Source organism: Hypanus sabinus, chromosome 1 (assembly GCF_030144855.1).
Source record: "Hypanus sabinus isolate sHypSab1 chromosome 1, sHypSab1.hap1, whole genome shotgun sequence".
Classification (NCBI taxonomy): domain Eukaryota; kingdom Metazoa; phylum Chordata; class Chondrichthyes; order Myliobatiformes; family Dasyatidae; genus Hypanus; species Hypanus sabinus.
In genome coordinates this window covers 208,529,492-208,547,096 of record NC_082706.1, presented here as the reverse complement: position 1 = coordinate 208,547,096, position 17,605 = coordinate 208,529,492, and the positions used below count along the sequence as shown (strand labels likewise).

Below are 17,605 nucleotides of genomic sequence, written 5' to 3'. Positions count from 1 at the left end.
AGAAGTTTGGTATGGGCCTCCCAAGTCCTCAGAACTTTCTACAGGGGCACAATTGAGACCATCCTGACTGGCTGCATCACTGCCTGGTATGGGAACTGTACTTCCCTCAATCGCAGGACTCTGTAGAGAGTGGTGAGGACAGCGCAGCACATCTGTAGATGTGAACTTCCCACTATTCAGGGCATTTACAGAGACAGGTGTGTAAAAGGGGCCCAAAGGATCATTGGGGACCCAAGTCACCCCAACCACAAACTGTTCCAGCTGCTACCATTCGGTAGCAGAACCATGGCATAAAAGCCTGGACCAACAGGCTCTGGGACAGCTTCTTCCACCAGGCCATCAGACTGATTAACCATTATGACACAACTGTATTTCTATGTTATATTGTTGTACATACTATTTATTATAAATTACTATAAATTGCACATTGCAAATTTAGACGGAGATAACGTAAATATTTTTACTCCTCATGTGTATGAAGGATGTAAGTAATGAAGTCAATTCAATTTGATTTAGTTACCTGGAACGTGATGATGTTGCTGTCTACCCTAAGGAGGAGGCATACAGGAGTGTGATAGATCAGCTGGTTGAGTGGTTTAGGGCATACATTGAAGGTGAGAGGAGGATGTGAGGGGTTAAGTTTTTTACTCCGTGAGTGGTGGATGCCTGGTATGTGCTGCCTAGTGTGGTGGTAGACACAAGCTCAATGGAGGCTTTAAAGGGACATTTAGACAGGCATATGGATGTAAGGAAAGTGGAGGGATATAGATATGGTGGAGGTAGGAGAGATTAATGTTTTTGGGGGAGGGTTTATTTACTTATTAGCTGGTTTGGCACAACATTGTGGGCTGAACAGCCTGTTCCTGTGTTGTATGTTCTATGTTAACAACCTCGCACTCAACTTGTTCAATAAGACCAAAGAATTGATTGTGGAATTCTGGAAGAGGCAATTTTGAGAACACAATACAGTTCTCATCGCGGGGTCAGCAGTAGAAAGGGTGAGCAGTTTCCGGTTCCTGGTATCAGCATCTCTGAGGGTCATATGGAGCCAATCATGAAGAAGGCATGCAAGTAGTTCTACTTCATTAGGATTTGGAGGAGATCTGGTATGCCACCAAAGACTCTCGTAAACTTCTACAAATGTACTGTGGAGAGCATTCGTACTGGTTTCATCACAGTCCAGTATGGAGGGGCCACTGCACAGGATCAGAAAAAGCTGCAGGAGTTGCAAACTGAGGCAGCTCCATCATGGGCACTGGCCTCCCCAGTACTGAGGACACCTTCAAAGAGCGATAACTCAAAAAGTCAGCGTCTGTCATTAAAGACCCTCACCGCACAGAACATGTCCTTTTCCATTGCTACAGGAGCCTCACTGTTTCAGGGACAGCTTCTTCCCCCCGGCATCAGATTTCTGTCTGGACTTGGAACCCAAAAACACTACCTCATTTCTTGTTCTTTTTGCGCTATTACATGTATATATTCTTACAGTAATTTATAGTAATTATTGTGTATTGCACTCTACTGCTGCCACTAAACAACATTTTCACAACATATGTCGGTGATAATAAACCTGATTCTGAATTTGAACAAAGGGTCAGAGCTTGGCCCTGGATAACTAACAACAGAAACATATCGGCCCTTTGTACTTCTCTTTGACATTCATTTTCAATAATGTCTGTGGCAGCAAGCATTGACTAAAATGCAAGTAGTCTGTGGACTGACCATGATCACTTTCACAGTATTTGTACTCAAGACTGTCTGAACTTTGTACAGTACATTTATTAAAACCAAGGGGGTAGACAGAGCGGGAATGGGAGCACTCAACGAAAACTTATAGTGTATGTTATGTATTGCACTATGCTGCTACTGTAAAACAACAAATTTCATGACATATGACAGTGAAAATCAACCCAATTCTGATTCTGTTTCTGCTCAGGATATCAAGTGAACATCTGCAGTAATCACAAATACTAGAGGTTCTGCAGATGCTGGAAATCCAGAGTAACACATAAAAAATGCTGCAGGAACTCAGCAGGTCAGGCAGCATCTGTGGAGGGGAGAAACAATCAACGTTTCAGGCAGAGACCCTTCATCAGGACTGGGAAGGAAGGGAGAGGAAGCCAGAATAAGGTTGAATAAGGTTCAGGTTGAACAAGTTAGGTCTCTATTCATTGGAGCGTAGAAGGTTGAGGGGGGATTTGATCGAGGTATTTAAAATTTTGAGAGGGATAGATAGAATTGACGTGAATAGGCTGTTTCCATTGAGAGTAGGGGAGATTCAAACGAGAGGACATGATTTGAGAGTTGGGGGCAAAAGTTTAAGGGAAACACGAGGGGGTATTTCTTTACTCAGAGAGTGATAGCTGTGTGGAATGAGCTTCCTGTAGAAGTAGTAGAGGCCAGTTCAGTTGTGTCATTTAAGGTAAAATTGGATAGGTATATGGACAGGAAAGGAGTGGAGGGTTATGGGCTGAGTGCGGGTAGGTGGGACTAGGTGAGATTAAGAGTTCAGCACGGACTAGGAGGGCCGAGATGGCCTGTTTCCGTGCTGTGATTGTTATATGGTTATGTGGTTATAATAAGAAGGTGGGGAGGGGAAGGAGTACAAACTGGCAGCTGATATGTGAAACCAGGTGAACGGGAAGGTGGGAGAGTGGGGGATGGGTGTGACATGAGAAGTTGGGAGGTGACGGGTGGAAGAGATAAAGGCATGGAGAAGAAGGAATCTGATAGGAGAGGAGAGTGGACCATGGGAGAAAGGGAAGGAGGAGGGGAACCAGAGGGAGCTGATGGGACAGTGAGGAGAAAAGAAGGATTAAGAATAATCTGAATGAGGAATGGAAAAAGAGAGAAGAAGGAGGGGGGAGAAATTAGCTGGAAGTTAGAGATGGAGAAATGCTGCCTGGCCTGTTGAATGCCGCCAGCATTTTGTGTGTTTTACTCATCATTTCCAGCATCTGCATGATCTCTTGTGTTGACACTGACTCAACATTGTTTGCTACCAATGACTTTTTATGGGCAATTGCTCAATGGATATCAGCCTTCAATTTGCATATTTTAGAGATAAAATTATTGTCTTTTTTAATAAGGCGAAAAAAATTATCTTTGCAGTGAGAAAATCTCTGCACGGTTAGGCAAAGAATCTGCTATGCTGCTATACCTTCCATCTATCTCACATCTGAGAAAATGGGTGACATTTCAACTGATTTATACTCCAAAGGATCTGCAGAACACATGTATTTCAATGCCTAGTCATTATGTTTATTTTCTGTTAATGATTTAAAAATAGTGTCTCATGAGAATTAAATTCGTAACTAAATGCGCTCTTCATTATGACATTTGGACACAATTTAGTCATGCAACGTTTGCAAAGTAAATGTACACCCAGTGGCCACTTTATTAGATACATCCTGCACTAAAAGTGGCCACCGTGCATCTTTATGGTCTTCTGCTACTGTAACCCATCCACTTCAAGCTTTGGCATGCTGTGCACTCAGAGGTGCTCTTCTGCACACCACTGTTGTAACATGTGGTTATTTGAGTTACTATCATTTTCCTGTCAGCTTGAACCAGTCTGGTCATTCTCCTCTGATCTCTCTTGTTAACAAGGTGTTTTCACCCACAGAACTGCCATTTACTGGATTCTTTTTATTTTTCACACTATCCTCTGTAAACTCTGGTGTGCGTGAAAATGCCAGGAGACCAGCACTTTCTGAGATACTCAAACCATGCTGTCTGGCACCAACAATCATCCCACACTCAAAGTCACTTAGATGATATTTCTCCCCCATTCTGATGCTTGGCCTGAACAAGAGCTGAACCTCTTGACCATGTCTCCATGCTTTTATGCATTGGGTTGCTGCTACATGATCATCTGATCAGATATTTGTATTAAAGAGCAGATGTACCTAATAAAATAGCAAAAGAATGTATTACAAAGAAAAGTACAAAGTAAATTTTTATTATCAAAGAACATGTATGTCACTATATAGAGCCCAGAAATTGATTTTCTTGTGGGCACACTCAATAAATCCATAGAATAATAACGATAACAATGAACCAGGAGACAGCACAGACATGAAATCAGTCCCATGATTGTAAGAAATCTGATTAAACCTAAATTGGAAATGAAGAGCAAAAATGTTTCAGCATCCATGCAACAAATAGACATTGAGGTACTTAATAATCCAGGCTCTTAAACACATAATGCAAATGAGTGAAAACATGTGTTCAAAACATTGTAATGGATTCTGGTGCATTGTTAAAGGGAAATAATACATCTGTGGCTCAGAAGGCATATGGCATGTTTGCCTTTGTTAATCGAGGCATTGAATTTAAAAGTCAGGAATTTAGCTTGTAGCTCTCTGAAACTCAGGTTAGGCTGCGTCTGAAGTATTGTGCTCCTTTATAAGAAGGGAGGTGAGGCTTTGGAGAGGGTGCAGAAGAGGTTTACCGGGATTATGTCTGGATGAGAGGACATGTGCTATCATGAGAGATTGGACAAGCTTGGGTTCTTTTTCCTGGAGCGCCAGAGGCTGAGGGGAAATCTAATAGACATTCATGAGAGGTACAGACAGAGTAGACAGACAGTATGAGGACAGACAGTACTCTCTTTCGCCAGAGAGTGGTGAGACTGTGGAGTCCTTTGCCACAGGCAGCTGTGGAGGCCAAGTCTTTTTGTGTATTTAATGCAGAGGTTGATAGGTTCTTGCTTGGTCAGGGCGTAAAGGGATACAGGGAGAAGCAGCTGATTGGGGCTGAGAGGAAAATTGGATCAGCCATGATGAAATGGTAGAGCAGACTCGATGGGTCAAATGGCAAATGCTGCTCGTGTATCTTATTAGGGACTTTTAAGAGATGCTGAGATAGACAGATGAATGTGAGGAAAATGGAAGGATATGGACATTGTGTAGGCAGAGTGGAATTAGTTTGGTTGGCCATTTGATTACTAATTTATTTGGATCGACACAACATTGTGGGCTGAAGGGCCTGTTCCTGTGCTGTAGCATTCTATGTTCTATGTATTGAATTGGCTTTATTTCTTATATTCTTCATATACATGAGGAGTAAAAATCTTTACATCTCCATCTAGATGTGCAATCATAGTAATTTATAATAATTTATAATAAATAGAACAGTCAATGTAACATAGAGTAGACTTAAGTCAGTGTGAGTTCATCAGTCTGATGGCCTGCTGGAAGAAACTGTCTCGGAGACTGATGGTCCTGGCTTTTATGCTGTGGTACCACTTCCCAGATGCTAGCAGCTGGAATAGGTTGTGGTTTGGGTCCCCAATGATCCTATGGGCCCTTTTTACACACCTTTCCTTGTAAATGTCTTGAATCACAGGAAGTTCACAATTACAGATGTACTGGGCTGCCCACACCACTCTCTACAGAGATCTGTGATTGGGGGACGTACAGTTCCCATACCAGGCAGTGATGCAGCCAGTCAGGATGGTCTCAATTGTGCCCCTGTAGAAAGTCCTTAGGATTTGGGGGCCCATACCAAACTTCTTCAACCATCTGAGGTGAAAGAGGTGCTGTTGTGCCTTTCTCACCACACAGCTGGTGTGTACAGACCACGATGCCGAGGAACTTGAAGCTGTTTACCCTCTCAACCCCAGATCCATTGATGTCAGTAGGGGTTAGCCCATCTCCATTCCTCCTGTAATCCACAACCAGCTCCTTTGTTTTTGTAACATTGAGGGAGAGGTTGTTTTCTTGACACCACTGTGTCAGAGAGGTGACTTCTTCCCTGCAGGCCACCTTGTTATTGTTTGAGATTAGGCCAATCAGTGTAGTGTCATCGGCAAATTTAATTAGCAGATTGGAGTTGTGGATGGCGACACAGTCATGGGTATACAGGGAGTAAAGGAGGGGACTCAGTATGCACCCGAGGGGCTGTACTGTACTGTGTTGTAGTGCGATCACTGTAGCAGAGTATGATGTTCTCCTAAGGAGTCATCTGTTAGTGAGTCCTGCAGGGGCTGCGGAGGCTGATCCAGGAACAACATAACTGGGTTGTTATGGTAGATTCCCTTAATGGAGCACACCTGTGCATGACTTTGTTTAACGTGGGAGGCTGATCCATGGTCCTTGGCAGATCGGGGTCAGGGCCCAGTGACATGGAATGCAAGATGACTAGGATCCCTTCACTGCTGCAGCCTTCCTCCATCTTCACTGCCTTTGTGATGTGTCATCATCTTCTGCCAGCTCCACCGTCGAGGTCTTTGCCAGATTGCGCTTCATGTCGATCGTCCCCTTTGACCTCACTGCCAGGGGCGACCCTATCAGGAGCTAAATTCAAATGACATCACTCTCGCGATCGCAGGAACTAATAAGCCTCTTCACCATGACAGAGTAATGGTCTTATTACCTTACTTATGTAGTTATGGTAATTTTTTCATACTCATACTTTAATCTCTAACTTTAATTTTATATAATTCTTTACAATTGTTGAATGTTCCGTTCGGTGCATGTCACACACTGACAGTAAATTTCTCATACATGTAAATGTAAATGGCAGATGAAGCTGGTCTTTGAAACTGGCCTATAGAGTAGTGCACAGTCCGGTGAGGGTGGGGGGTGAGTGGGGGCAGAGTAGCACAGCAGATAGTGTTGCTCTCTCAATAATCCGTGTCCCGTTGGTTTGGTCTGTCTGATATGTACAGTATTTGAACAGTGTCCCGGTGACTGTGTGGGTTTCCCCTGAGTCTCCAGTTTCTTCCCACCTCTCAAAAAACATTTTTATTTTATAGTGAACATAGTGCTGCACAGGCCCTTCAGCCCACCATGTTGTGCTGATCTTTTAACTGACTCCATTTAACACTGCCCTCCCACATAACACTCCATTTTTTCTATCATCCATCTGCCTATCTAGGAGTTACTTAAAAATCTCTGTAATATATCTACCTCTACCACCATTCCTGGCAATGCATTCTACACACCCACCACCCTCTGTGTAAAAAACAAACTTACCTTTGACATTCCCCCAAACTTTCCTCCAATCAGCTTAAAGTTATGCCCCTGGTTTTAGCCATTTCCAACTTGTCTCTGGCTGTCCGCTCGATCTGTGCCTCAAATCATCATATCATCTGTCAAGTCACCTCTCATCCTCCTTCACCCCGAAGAGAAAAACCCTAACTCGGTTAACCTATCCTCATGAGGCAAGCTCTGTAGTCCTGGCAGCATCTCAGTAAATCTCCTCTCGAAGCAACCACAGAACTTTAATAACATGGAACATAGGACATACTGTGGAACACTGCAGCACAGTACAGGCTCTTCACCCACGATGTTGTGACAGCCTTTTAACCTACATTAAGATCCACCTAACCCTTCCCTCTTACATAACACTCCACTTTTCTATCATCCATGAGTTTCCCAAATGTCCTTAACGTACCTGCTTCTATTACCAGTGTTGGCAGAGTGATCCACACAGACAGCATTCTCTTTAGGCTGGGTAATCTTCTGTTAATTGCACTTGTGGGAGAAGAAGGGCAAGGAGGAGAAATTACCAGAAGTTGGAGCAATCAATGTTCATGCCATCTGGTTGGAGTCTACCCAGATGGTTGCACCTCCAACTTAAGTATGGGCATATTATGGTTGTAGAGGACACGATAGGTCACCATGCCAGAATGGGAATGGGAAGTTGAATTGGAATGTTGGCTACTTGGGGATCTTTCTTTTTGTGGTGGATCGAGTGAAGGTGCTTGATGAAATGGTCCTCCAGTGTATGTTGGGTCTCATCATTTTGAGAGAGCTAGAGTATAAAATCAAGGAAATAGTGCTGAGGCATTTGAAGGCTTTGGTTAGACCGCACTTGGAGTATTGTGAGCAGTTTTGGGTCTCTTATCTAAGAAAGGACGTGCTGGCATTGGAGAGTGTCCAGAGGAAGTTCACAAGAATGATCCAGGAATGAAAGAGTTAACATATGAGTAGCACTTGATGGCTCTGGGTTTGTACTCGCTGGAGTTTAAATGAATGAAGGGGGAATTCATTTAAAACCTATTGAATATTGAAAGGCCTAGATAGAGTGGATGTGGAGAGGATGTTTCCTAGAGTTGGTGAAGCTAGGACCAGATAGCACAGCCTCAGAACAGAGGGATGTCCACTCAGAACATATATGAGGAGGAATTTCTTCAACAGAGAGTGATGAATCTGTGGAATTCATTGCCACAGACCATGGAGGAGGCCAAGTCATTGAGTATATTTAAAGAGGAGGCTCAAGTTTCATGTTTCAAGTTCAAGTTTATTGTCATTCAGCCATACACATATATACCACCAAATGAAACAATGTTTCTGTGACCAAAGTGCACAACACAGTACATATAAATCACACACAATGCATAAGGTCATATTACCACAAATAAATTAAAAGGAGTTGAATTGGTTAGAATGAGGTGAGGGAGCCTCATTCACCTCAATCTCCTCAGGAAGTGAAGCTGTTGCTGTGCTTTCTTTACAAAGAGGTGTTGTTGAGGGACCAGGTTGATGGGTTCTTGATTAGTAAGGGCATCAAATGTAAGGGAGGAGGCAGAGGAATGTTTATCCAATTAAAATATGAACTACACAACACATACGTCTCTCACTTTACCCCTAGTTAAAGTGTGCAAGTGCTCAAAGTCCGGAAAGTGCTTCATTCCAGTAGACGATGAACCCAGCTATTCAAAAGCAGGACTTGCAGTCGGAATTCTTCTTGGAACACTCGCTGTAATAGGTAAGTGTGGATTATTTATTCATCTATTATTGAAACAAAACATAGCCAACTAAAAGTAGTGGATATGGCCCTGTCCATCACCATAAAGCCTACCCCACCACTGAGTACATCTACGCAGAGCAGCATCCATCATCACAGACCCTCAGGCCATGCTCTCTTCTCACTACTGCCATCAGGAAAGAGGCATAGGAGCCACAGGACTCACACCAACAGGTTCAGGAACAGTTATTACCCTCAACCATCATGTCTGCCTCTATCAAGTCACATCTCATCCTCCTTCATTCCAAAGAGAAAAACCCTGGCTCACTCGACATTCCTCATAAGATAGTTTTTCATAAGTTCTATTGTATTTCTTTATTTTCCTGTAAATGCCTGCAAGAAAATTAATTTCAGGATAGGATATGTTGACATATACATACTTTGATCATAAATTTACTTTGAACTTTGCTAAGATTTTGTTACAAAAATATTAGTTTAAAACTGCTTGCAGAGAAATAATTTGACATGTTCATTCATTACTCCACAGGCTTGATCCTCTTAGTTGTATTTTTAAAAACCAAACCAAAGAAACATGGAAAAGCTGAACTGACGTCTTCAGTGGGACGGACTGAGAATGAAACGATACCTCTGGCTAACGCATAACGGCAGATATCTAAATGCCGACTGCACTCAGAAGAAGTTATCCGAGTCAGCCTTCCAATCGAAGATTATGAAGATCCATTTACAAAACTTTCCAGGGATTATTCTTTTTATTATAAAACAAGTTTTGAATATTAATAAGTTTCCACACACACACACACACACACACACACACACACACACACACACACACACACACACACACACACACACACACACACACACACACACACACACACACACACACACACACATACATCTTCCTGAATACTTAGTAACATGTAAGGTTCTCTACCGAGCATGTGATTAATACATTCTGCTTTGCTGTTAAAAGCACTCCATTGTATTTGGAATATCATCGTCTGTATCATATTCTAGAGTTTTTATTTACATCGTATTTGGGGGTGAATGTGACGATAGACAAATTGAGTTTATAAATAGACAGTTTGGATTTTTGTTATGTTAGAGAGATTTGTTTGATTAATAAATAAATTAATTTAGATTTGATAAATTGTCTGTCCCCAAATGCACTCAGAGGCCACTTTATTAGGTACAGCTGTACAGCAGCTTGTTAATATAAATATCGAATCAGCCTGTCCTGCGGCATCAACTCAATACATAAAAGCACGCAGACATGGTCAAGAGACTCAGTTATTGTTTAGATCGAACATCAGAATGGGGAAGAAATGTGAGCTAAGTGACCTGGACAGAGGAATGATTGTAGGGGTGGCCAGAAACCATTGATCTCCTGGGATATTTACACACAACAGTCTCTAAAGTTTACAGAGATTAGTACAAAATAATTTTTTTTTTAATCCAGTGAGGGGCAGTTAAGTAGCCTGACTGGTTCACGGTGACCATGTGTTACAAGAGTGGTGTGTGCAGGGGAGCGTCTCTGAACATACATGTCGAGTCTTGGTGGATGGGCTACAGCAGCAGACACCACACCGGCTTCCACTCCTGTACCTAATGAAGTGGCCACTGAGTGTACTTCTTGCCGAAATGATGGTCTTTTTAAAATTTAATTATTTTATTTGTTAGTTAATCAGGGGAATAATTCTGGGTGAACACCAGAGCAGCTAATCATATAGACCATCTGGTGTGTCTTTTCACTGTCTTCATATCATTTGGCATCTAAGATAAATGAGTCAAGGATTTGTAATATTTTTAAAAATTTCCTCAGGTTTATTTTATAACTGAATGTTTGTTTACTGTCTTGCATCAATTCCATTTTGATGAGATCACAACAGTGATGTCATCAAAGTGTTTGAACTGATTTTCATTCCTATGATTTGTGTTTGACTTGCAAGAAACTTGACAAAACAACTTCTTTATTCTGTGATGGGTGAGCATAGACAATTGAAAATATGGGGGGGTGGGTGCGGCAGGGGTAAATTTTTTACACAGAGAGTGGCGGGTGTGTGGAATGCACTGCCAGAGGTGGTGGTACTGACAGATACAGTAGGGACATTTAAGAAACTCTTAGATAGGCATATGGAATTTTAAAAAAATAGAGGGCTACGTAGAAAGGATTGATCTTAGAGTAGGGTAAAAAGTCGTCACAACATTGTGAGCTGAATGGCCTGTACTGTTCAAAAACTACAACCAATCTAAATCTCTTAATAATTTTAGTAATCCATGCAGCTGCATTCCATTTCACATCATAGAAATCCTTGTTGATAAATGTTTACAGAAAGTGTAATATCAATTCCTTCAATTTTATGTAACAGGCTGTTGGCTTCTCTGTATGGAAGCAGGTTTTTTTTGACCATACATTCATTGAGAGAACATAAAAAATCCTTACAGACAGCGGTGGGAAGTGGAGTTGCTTGTTACCTTGAGGAAAGTATTCCAAACTTTACTTTTTTTTATTGGTCCGAGAACAAATTTGATCTCCAGACCTTTCTGACTGCTGCTATCAATGAGAGAACCATCTAAGTAAGTACTGTGTAAAAACTGGGAGTCTGCTCCATCCACCACAAGCAGACTTTCCCAGTGGCCCGACATTTTAATTCCCATGCCCATTCTGACATATTGGCCCATGGCCTCCACTTGTCAACAATGAAACCACCCTCAGGGTCTAGGAGCAACATTTTATTTCTGTCTGGGTAGCCTCCAATCTAATGGCATGAATATTGATTTCTTGCAGTGAAAAAAAATCCCCTCCCTTTCCCCTCGTCTATCCTCTACACTGGCCTCTTACCTCTTCTCACTTGCTTATCTCCCTCTAATGCCCCACCACCTCCCCCTTCTCCTATGGCCCATTCTCCTCTCTGATCAGATTCCTTCTCTCCAGCCCTTTACCTTTCCCACTCACCTGGCTTCTCCTCATCACCTAGCTTGTCCTCCTTCCCCTCCCCCTGCCTTTTTATTCTGGCGTCTTCCCCCTTCCTTCTCAGTCCCGAAGAAGGGTCTCGGCCCAAAATATTGACTGTTTACTCCTCTCTATAGATGCTGCCTGACTGCTGAGTTCCTCCAGCATTTTGTGTGTGTTGCTCTGAATTTCTAGCATCTGCAGAATTTCTTATGTAAATAAGAATATTGCTTGGAAGATATTCCTTGTTGCAATTGTTTTAAAGCATTTTTCCTTTGTGTTAATACTGAATTGAAATGTTAATGATAAGAAGATTGTATGTTGTGTTGTCACTGCAACCGGAGAGCATCAAAAGGTAAACCTTTAAGAAATAGTTCAGCGGCTTTATAATCTGGTGTGATCGCGCTTGAGATAGCAATTGTACTGCTTGTCTTGACTGTAGAAATTACGGATATTCTCAGTGTGACCGTGCCTCTGTTTTCAGGCTTTATGTTCTAATTTTGGAATACAAGTATCTGCCAAGCTGATTTTTGGTATTTCTTTGAGTTGTACTGATCATCACGTTCCTGGTGGGCTCTTAGCTACATGGGGTATAAAATGGCTGGAGTCACTAACTTAGCAAAAACAGTGAAAAGAAAACTGCCAATATTTATAAAAAGATATCTACCAGAAAACACAATAATAGCTTTGTACTATTTTTGTGCAGTATGAACTGCTGGCAGCCCCAGTCTCTCTCTCTCACTGAGAGCAATGATCCCTGATTTACTAGGCAGCAGGATACACCTTCTTCAATGACAACTAAAGATTACACGTGAATGAGAATATGATGCACCCCAAAATGTAGTTACAATCATACCCAAAAATAAACAAGTATCTACCTTATATACAGTTTGCACATCCTCATTACGAAAGAAATGGAATATTCCACCATGTGTGGCAGGAAAGGCACCACAACCCCAACCCGAGCACAGCCCCTCAGTTTAGGTCCCATTATGAGAATATACTAGGGGAAGTGTATACGCTCAGCACAACGGCAGTGTGTGTGTGTGTGTGTGTGTGTGTGTGTGTGTGTGTGTGTGTGTGTGTGTGTGTGTGTGTGTGTGTGTGTGTGTGTGTGTGAGTGAGTGTGTGTGAGTGTGTGTGTGTGTGTGTGTGAGTGTGTGTGTGTGTGTGTGTGTGTGTGTGAGTGTGTGTGAGTGTGTGTGTGTGTGTGTGTGAGTGTGTGTGTGTGAGTGTGTGTGAGTGTGTGTGTGTGTGTGTGTGTGAGTGTGTGTGTGTGTGTGTGTGTGTGAGTGTGTGTGAGTGTGTGTGTGTGTGTGTGTGTGAGTGTGTGTGTGTCTGTGTGTGTGTGTGTGTGTGTGTGTGTGTGTGTGTATGAGTGTGGGTGGATGTGAGTGAGTGTGTGTGTGAATGCACTTGTGTTTATCGAGTGCCCTCCATCACAGGCTCCTTATGATATCCAGATTTTTTGGAAAAGTAGAAAACCAGAAAGAGCTTTGAGGATGAGGAGATCTGGTACAAGTCCAAAGGCTCTTGTACTTTCTAGCGGATGACAGCAACGAGAAACGAGCGTGGCCAGGGTAGCAGGGATCTCAGATGGTGGATGGACTGTCCTACAGCAGTGCTTCATGTCGATGTGCTCAGTGGTTGGGAGGGCTTTACCAGCGATGTATTGGGTTGAATTCACTATCTTTTGTAGGGTAAAAGGAAGTTTTCATATGAGCATTGCAAGTAACTGAGTAAACAAATGTTTAGTTTAACACAAAAAAAAAGACTTAGTAAGCTGTCAGTGAGATCATGGCTGAACACTGGTTTCCCAACCTAAGAAAGCATCTGTTTGTTTCAAGGGAGTGTGACAAAGATTGATTGCCTAGTAAAGGCCACAGTGGCGTAATGGTTAGCACAACACTATTACATCTCGAGGTGTATCTTCTCCCCACAACCACAGGGGATCCCTCTGGATACTCGAGTTTCCTCCCACAGTCCAATGACATACCAGTTAGTAGGTTAATAGTTATTGTAAATTGTCCAGGAATTAGGTTAGGGTTAAGTAGGTGGGTTGCTAGGCAATGCGTCTCATTGGGCTGGTAGGGTCTATTCCATGCAGTATCAATAAATAAATAATCAATCATTGTTATTATTTTGTCCTGTGTTAAATAGGTAGGTTGCTGGACAGTGTGGCTCATTCCATGATATATCTTTAAATAAAATAAATCATATTAAATATACTGAGGTTGTCCTTTGAGGAAACTTAGCTTTTATTCTCAGAAAAATAATTAAAACATGTAAAGTTCTTCATATTCTTGATGGAGGAGTGCAGGGAAATATTCTCCCCACCTGAGTTCAGAATTCAGGTTTGGATAAGGAATTAGTCATCTGAGGATTAATTTCTATGCTCCTGTGGTTGTGCCAAACTTCTCTGGGTTGTACATGGTGACATATACGTACTTTGATAATAAATTTACTTTGAACAAGTAGAATGAGAGTGTTCAGTAGATGACTTGGGTCAGAGACTGAGAGGTGTTTCAAGGTTCAAACTACATTTATTATCGAAGTAATAACCCTTGAGATTCGTTTCCTTACAGGCAGCCACAAAACAAAAAGTAAATGGAGCCCAAATAACAAAAGACCATCAAACATCCAAAGTTCAAAAAAAAACAAACCATACAAACAATAAAAAATAAGCAAATAACAATCAGAATTCACAGCGACAAGCCAGTCTTCACTAGGGCTGGTCCAGGAGCCCTTTAGTTGCAGGCCTCAGAGTAAACTTCAGTGCAGAGACAAGTAAACCTCACCGAGCAATGAGCTGATCGCTTGCCTCCAGCCACGACCACTGATCTTTTCAATCAGGCTCAGTGCTTAAATCAGCCAAGTATCAGCTCGTTCCTCACTCTCAGATCTGGGCCCGCTCCCTACTACCTCGACTCAGCCTGTACCCCGATCTTTGCAATCTGGCCCGGCACTTAAATTGATCAAACATCAGCTCATCCCTCGCCCTCAGGCCTGGGCCCCGCTGCCTCGATTCTGCCTCGCCTCAGATCTGCCATTTTGAATCAATCCTAGTCCACTCCAGCAATAACTAAACATTGGCTTGTTTCTCACTGTCAGGCACAAGCCCCTAGTTAGCACACCACGGCACAAGTGTTCTGCGCCTTCAAGACTTTAGTTCACAATGCAAAAGTGCCAGGTCAAATACAAAGGGAATCAAGAAAATCAGAAAATGACCATCCATAAAATCAAAGTTCAAAGTAAATTTATTATCAAAGTACATATTTGTTACCATGTACAAGATTCATTTTCTTGTGGGCATTCACAGTAAATACAAAAATCACAACAGAATCATTGAAGAACCACACACAACAAGAGGGACTAACAATTAATGTGCAAAAGGTAACGTTTCTGCTATCTTATGATACCATTTCTGAATTTAAAACTTACTGAAACTCCATGGTGAGAAGCAGCAGAATATTTGGTTCTTAAATCAGCAGCTTTAAGGCAGAAAGCAACTTTCATTATTAAGCTTTCTGAGGGTGTGTGCACTGTTCCAAAGCTGAAACAGCAAAGCCTTTGTCAACACTGAACCTTCTCGTGTGCATACTTAGCATTTGTGAGGGTTTATATTCTGCAAGGAAAACTTTCAAAACTTTTGAACTTCTGAAATAAACTCGAATGTGACATTTTCCAATGCTGTAGGTTGTTTTGAGTATTCTATTGCCCATGTCCAGAAGACATAGGAGGAGAATCAGGTAATTCGACCCTCTCACCCTAGACTGCCCCACTGTAGGAAACATCTTTCCACACTCAAAGGCAACACGAGTGAATCTGCAGATGCTGGAAATAAATGAAAACACAAAATGCTGGCAGAACTCAGCAGGCCAGACAGCATCTGTGGGAGAAGGTAGTGACACTTATGGACAGTTTAAATAGGGTAAATGCAAGCAGGCTTTTCCCTCTGAGGCTGGGTGGGACTACAACTAGAGGTCATGGGTTAAGGGTGAAAGGTGAAATGCTTATGGAGAACATGAGGGGCAGCTTCTTCAGTCAGAGGGTGGTGAGAGTGTGGAACGAGCTGCCAGTGAGAGTGGTGAATGCAATTTCACTTACAACATTTAAGAGAAGTTTGGATAGGTACATGGATGGGAGGGCGCAGTTCAATGGTGTAAATGGTTTCAGTATGGACTGGATGGACCGAAGGGCCTGTTTCTGTGCTGTGGTTTTGTATGACTCTATAACTATGAGTCCACTCTGCCATTCCATCATGGCTGATTAATTATTCCTCTTAACCCCATATCCTTTGATGCCCTTACTGACCAAGAAGCTATCTGCTTTAAATATACCCATGAAGTTAATTCAATAGACTCTGGCTGAAGAAATTCCACACGTCTGTTCTAAAAGAACATCCCTCTATTCTGAGGCTGTGCTCTCTGGTCCTAGCCTCATCCTCTATAGGAAACATTCCCTCCAGATCCATTCTATCTAGGCCTTTCAATATTCAATGAGAGCTCCCCTTATTCTTCTAAACTCCAGTGAGTACAGGCCCAGAGCCATCAAACATTCCTCATACGTTAAGTCTTTCAATCCCGGGAGCACCCTTGTGAGCGTACCCTGGACCCTCTCCAATGCCAGCATATCTGCACACGATACTCCACATGCGGTCTGACTAACGTCTTATAGAGCCTCAGCATTACATCCTTGCTTTTGCATTCTAGCTCTGGAAATGAATGTCACCACCGATTCGACTGGCAAATAAATGCAGTACTCTGGTTTTAAAGTTTATAAAATTCTTCTTATTGAGATACAGTGTGGAATAGGCCCACCACTCCTCAATCCCCTGATTTAATCCTAGCTTAATCACAGGACAAGTAACAATGACTAATTAACCTAGCTTTGGACTGTGAGAGGGAACTGGAGGAAACCCTTGCAGGCAACGGGAAAACATACAAACTCCATACAGGTGGCGGTAGGAATTGAACCTGGGTCACTGGTGCTAATCACTACCCTACCGTGCCGTCCTTCCACCCAGCCTTACAGTTTGCACAGTTGGTTTTCCCAGCTGCACGGTAGGTCAGCCTGTCCTTTCTACCTCTCCCTGCTGGGTTTCTGGGGAATTGCCGCTCAGGAAGTGCGGTTCTGCCCTGCCCTCCACCTGCTAACAATAAACTCACAAAGAGAGCAAAGCAGGAAAAGATAGAAACTGAGCACTGACAGGATCTGTGACTGTGTCTGAGTCAGACAACAAATAGAAGGTTTGAACTACCACAACACTATATTGGTTTATTTTTACCTCTGTTAAAAACAACTCCTCAGTTAAATGAACAGATTTCCATGTCTGTTAAGATTAAAATTAGCTTTATTTGTCACGTATACAAATAAATGACGGGGTGGAGATATGTCTCTTCCGCGGGAGGTGTAAGGTGATCCTTCCCTTCGCCGGCCTGCAGCTCATCCTTAGGCAAGGTGTGGCTCCCACTTAGGCACCACCCCCCATCCGATCAGGGTCACGTGAAGCCAGGTGGTGGCCGGTCGTACGAGCAGCCGGTGCACATCACAAGTCCTGGTTAGGCGACCGCTGGCACCAGGCAGACAATCCCTGAAGAGTATTGATAGTGGCTGGGGTCACCCGTCTTGCCCAGAAGAAAGCAATGACAGACCAATTCCGTAGAAAAATTTGTCAAGAACAATACAGCAGGGCACACAACGAACGAACGCATGACACATCAAAGCATAGAGTGAGATGCGTTGTTTTGCGTCAGAGTGAAGGTGGGCTGGGGGCAACCCGCAAGTGTCGCCACATACGTTCAGAACCATAGCATGCCCACAACTTACTAACCTCAGCACATACCTGTTTGGGACATAGGAGGAAATGAGAGCATCTGGAAGTAATCCACACGGTCATGGGGGGAGAGCTGCAGCTCCTGAGGGACCGGGTGA

General features: G+C 42.7%; 1 protein-coding gene across 4 annotated transcripts in view; it reads left to right on the top strand.

Annotated features, from left to right (window-relative positions):
- cdh17 (cadherin 17, LI cadherin (liver-intestine)) overlaps positions 1-9,615 on the top strand; it is a 181,159-nt gene extending 171,544 nt beyond the window's left edge. For all 4 annotated transcript variants that reach the window (XM_059984795.1, XM_059984822.1, XM_059984814.1 and 1 more), the window contains exons 17-18: positions 8,602-8,718; positions 9,245-9,615. In XM_059984795.1, coding sequence (XP_059840778.1) covers positions 8,602-8,718; positions 9,245-9,360 — 233 coding nt within the window. In that variant the 3' untranslated portion in view covers positions 9,361-9,615. The remainder of the gene's footprint in view (positions 1-8,601; positions 8,719-9,244) is intronic.
- Positions 9,616-17,605: the final 7,990 nt, after the last annotated feature.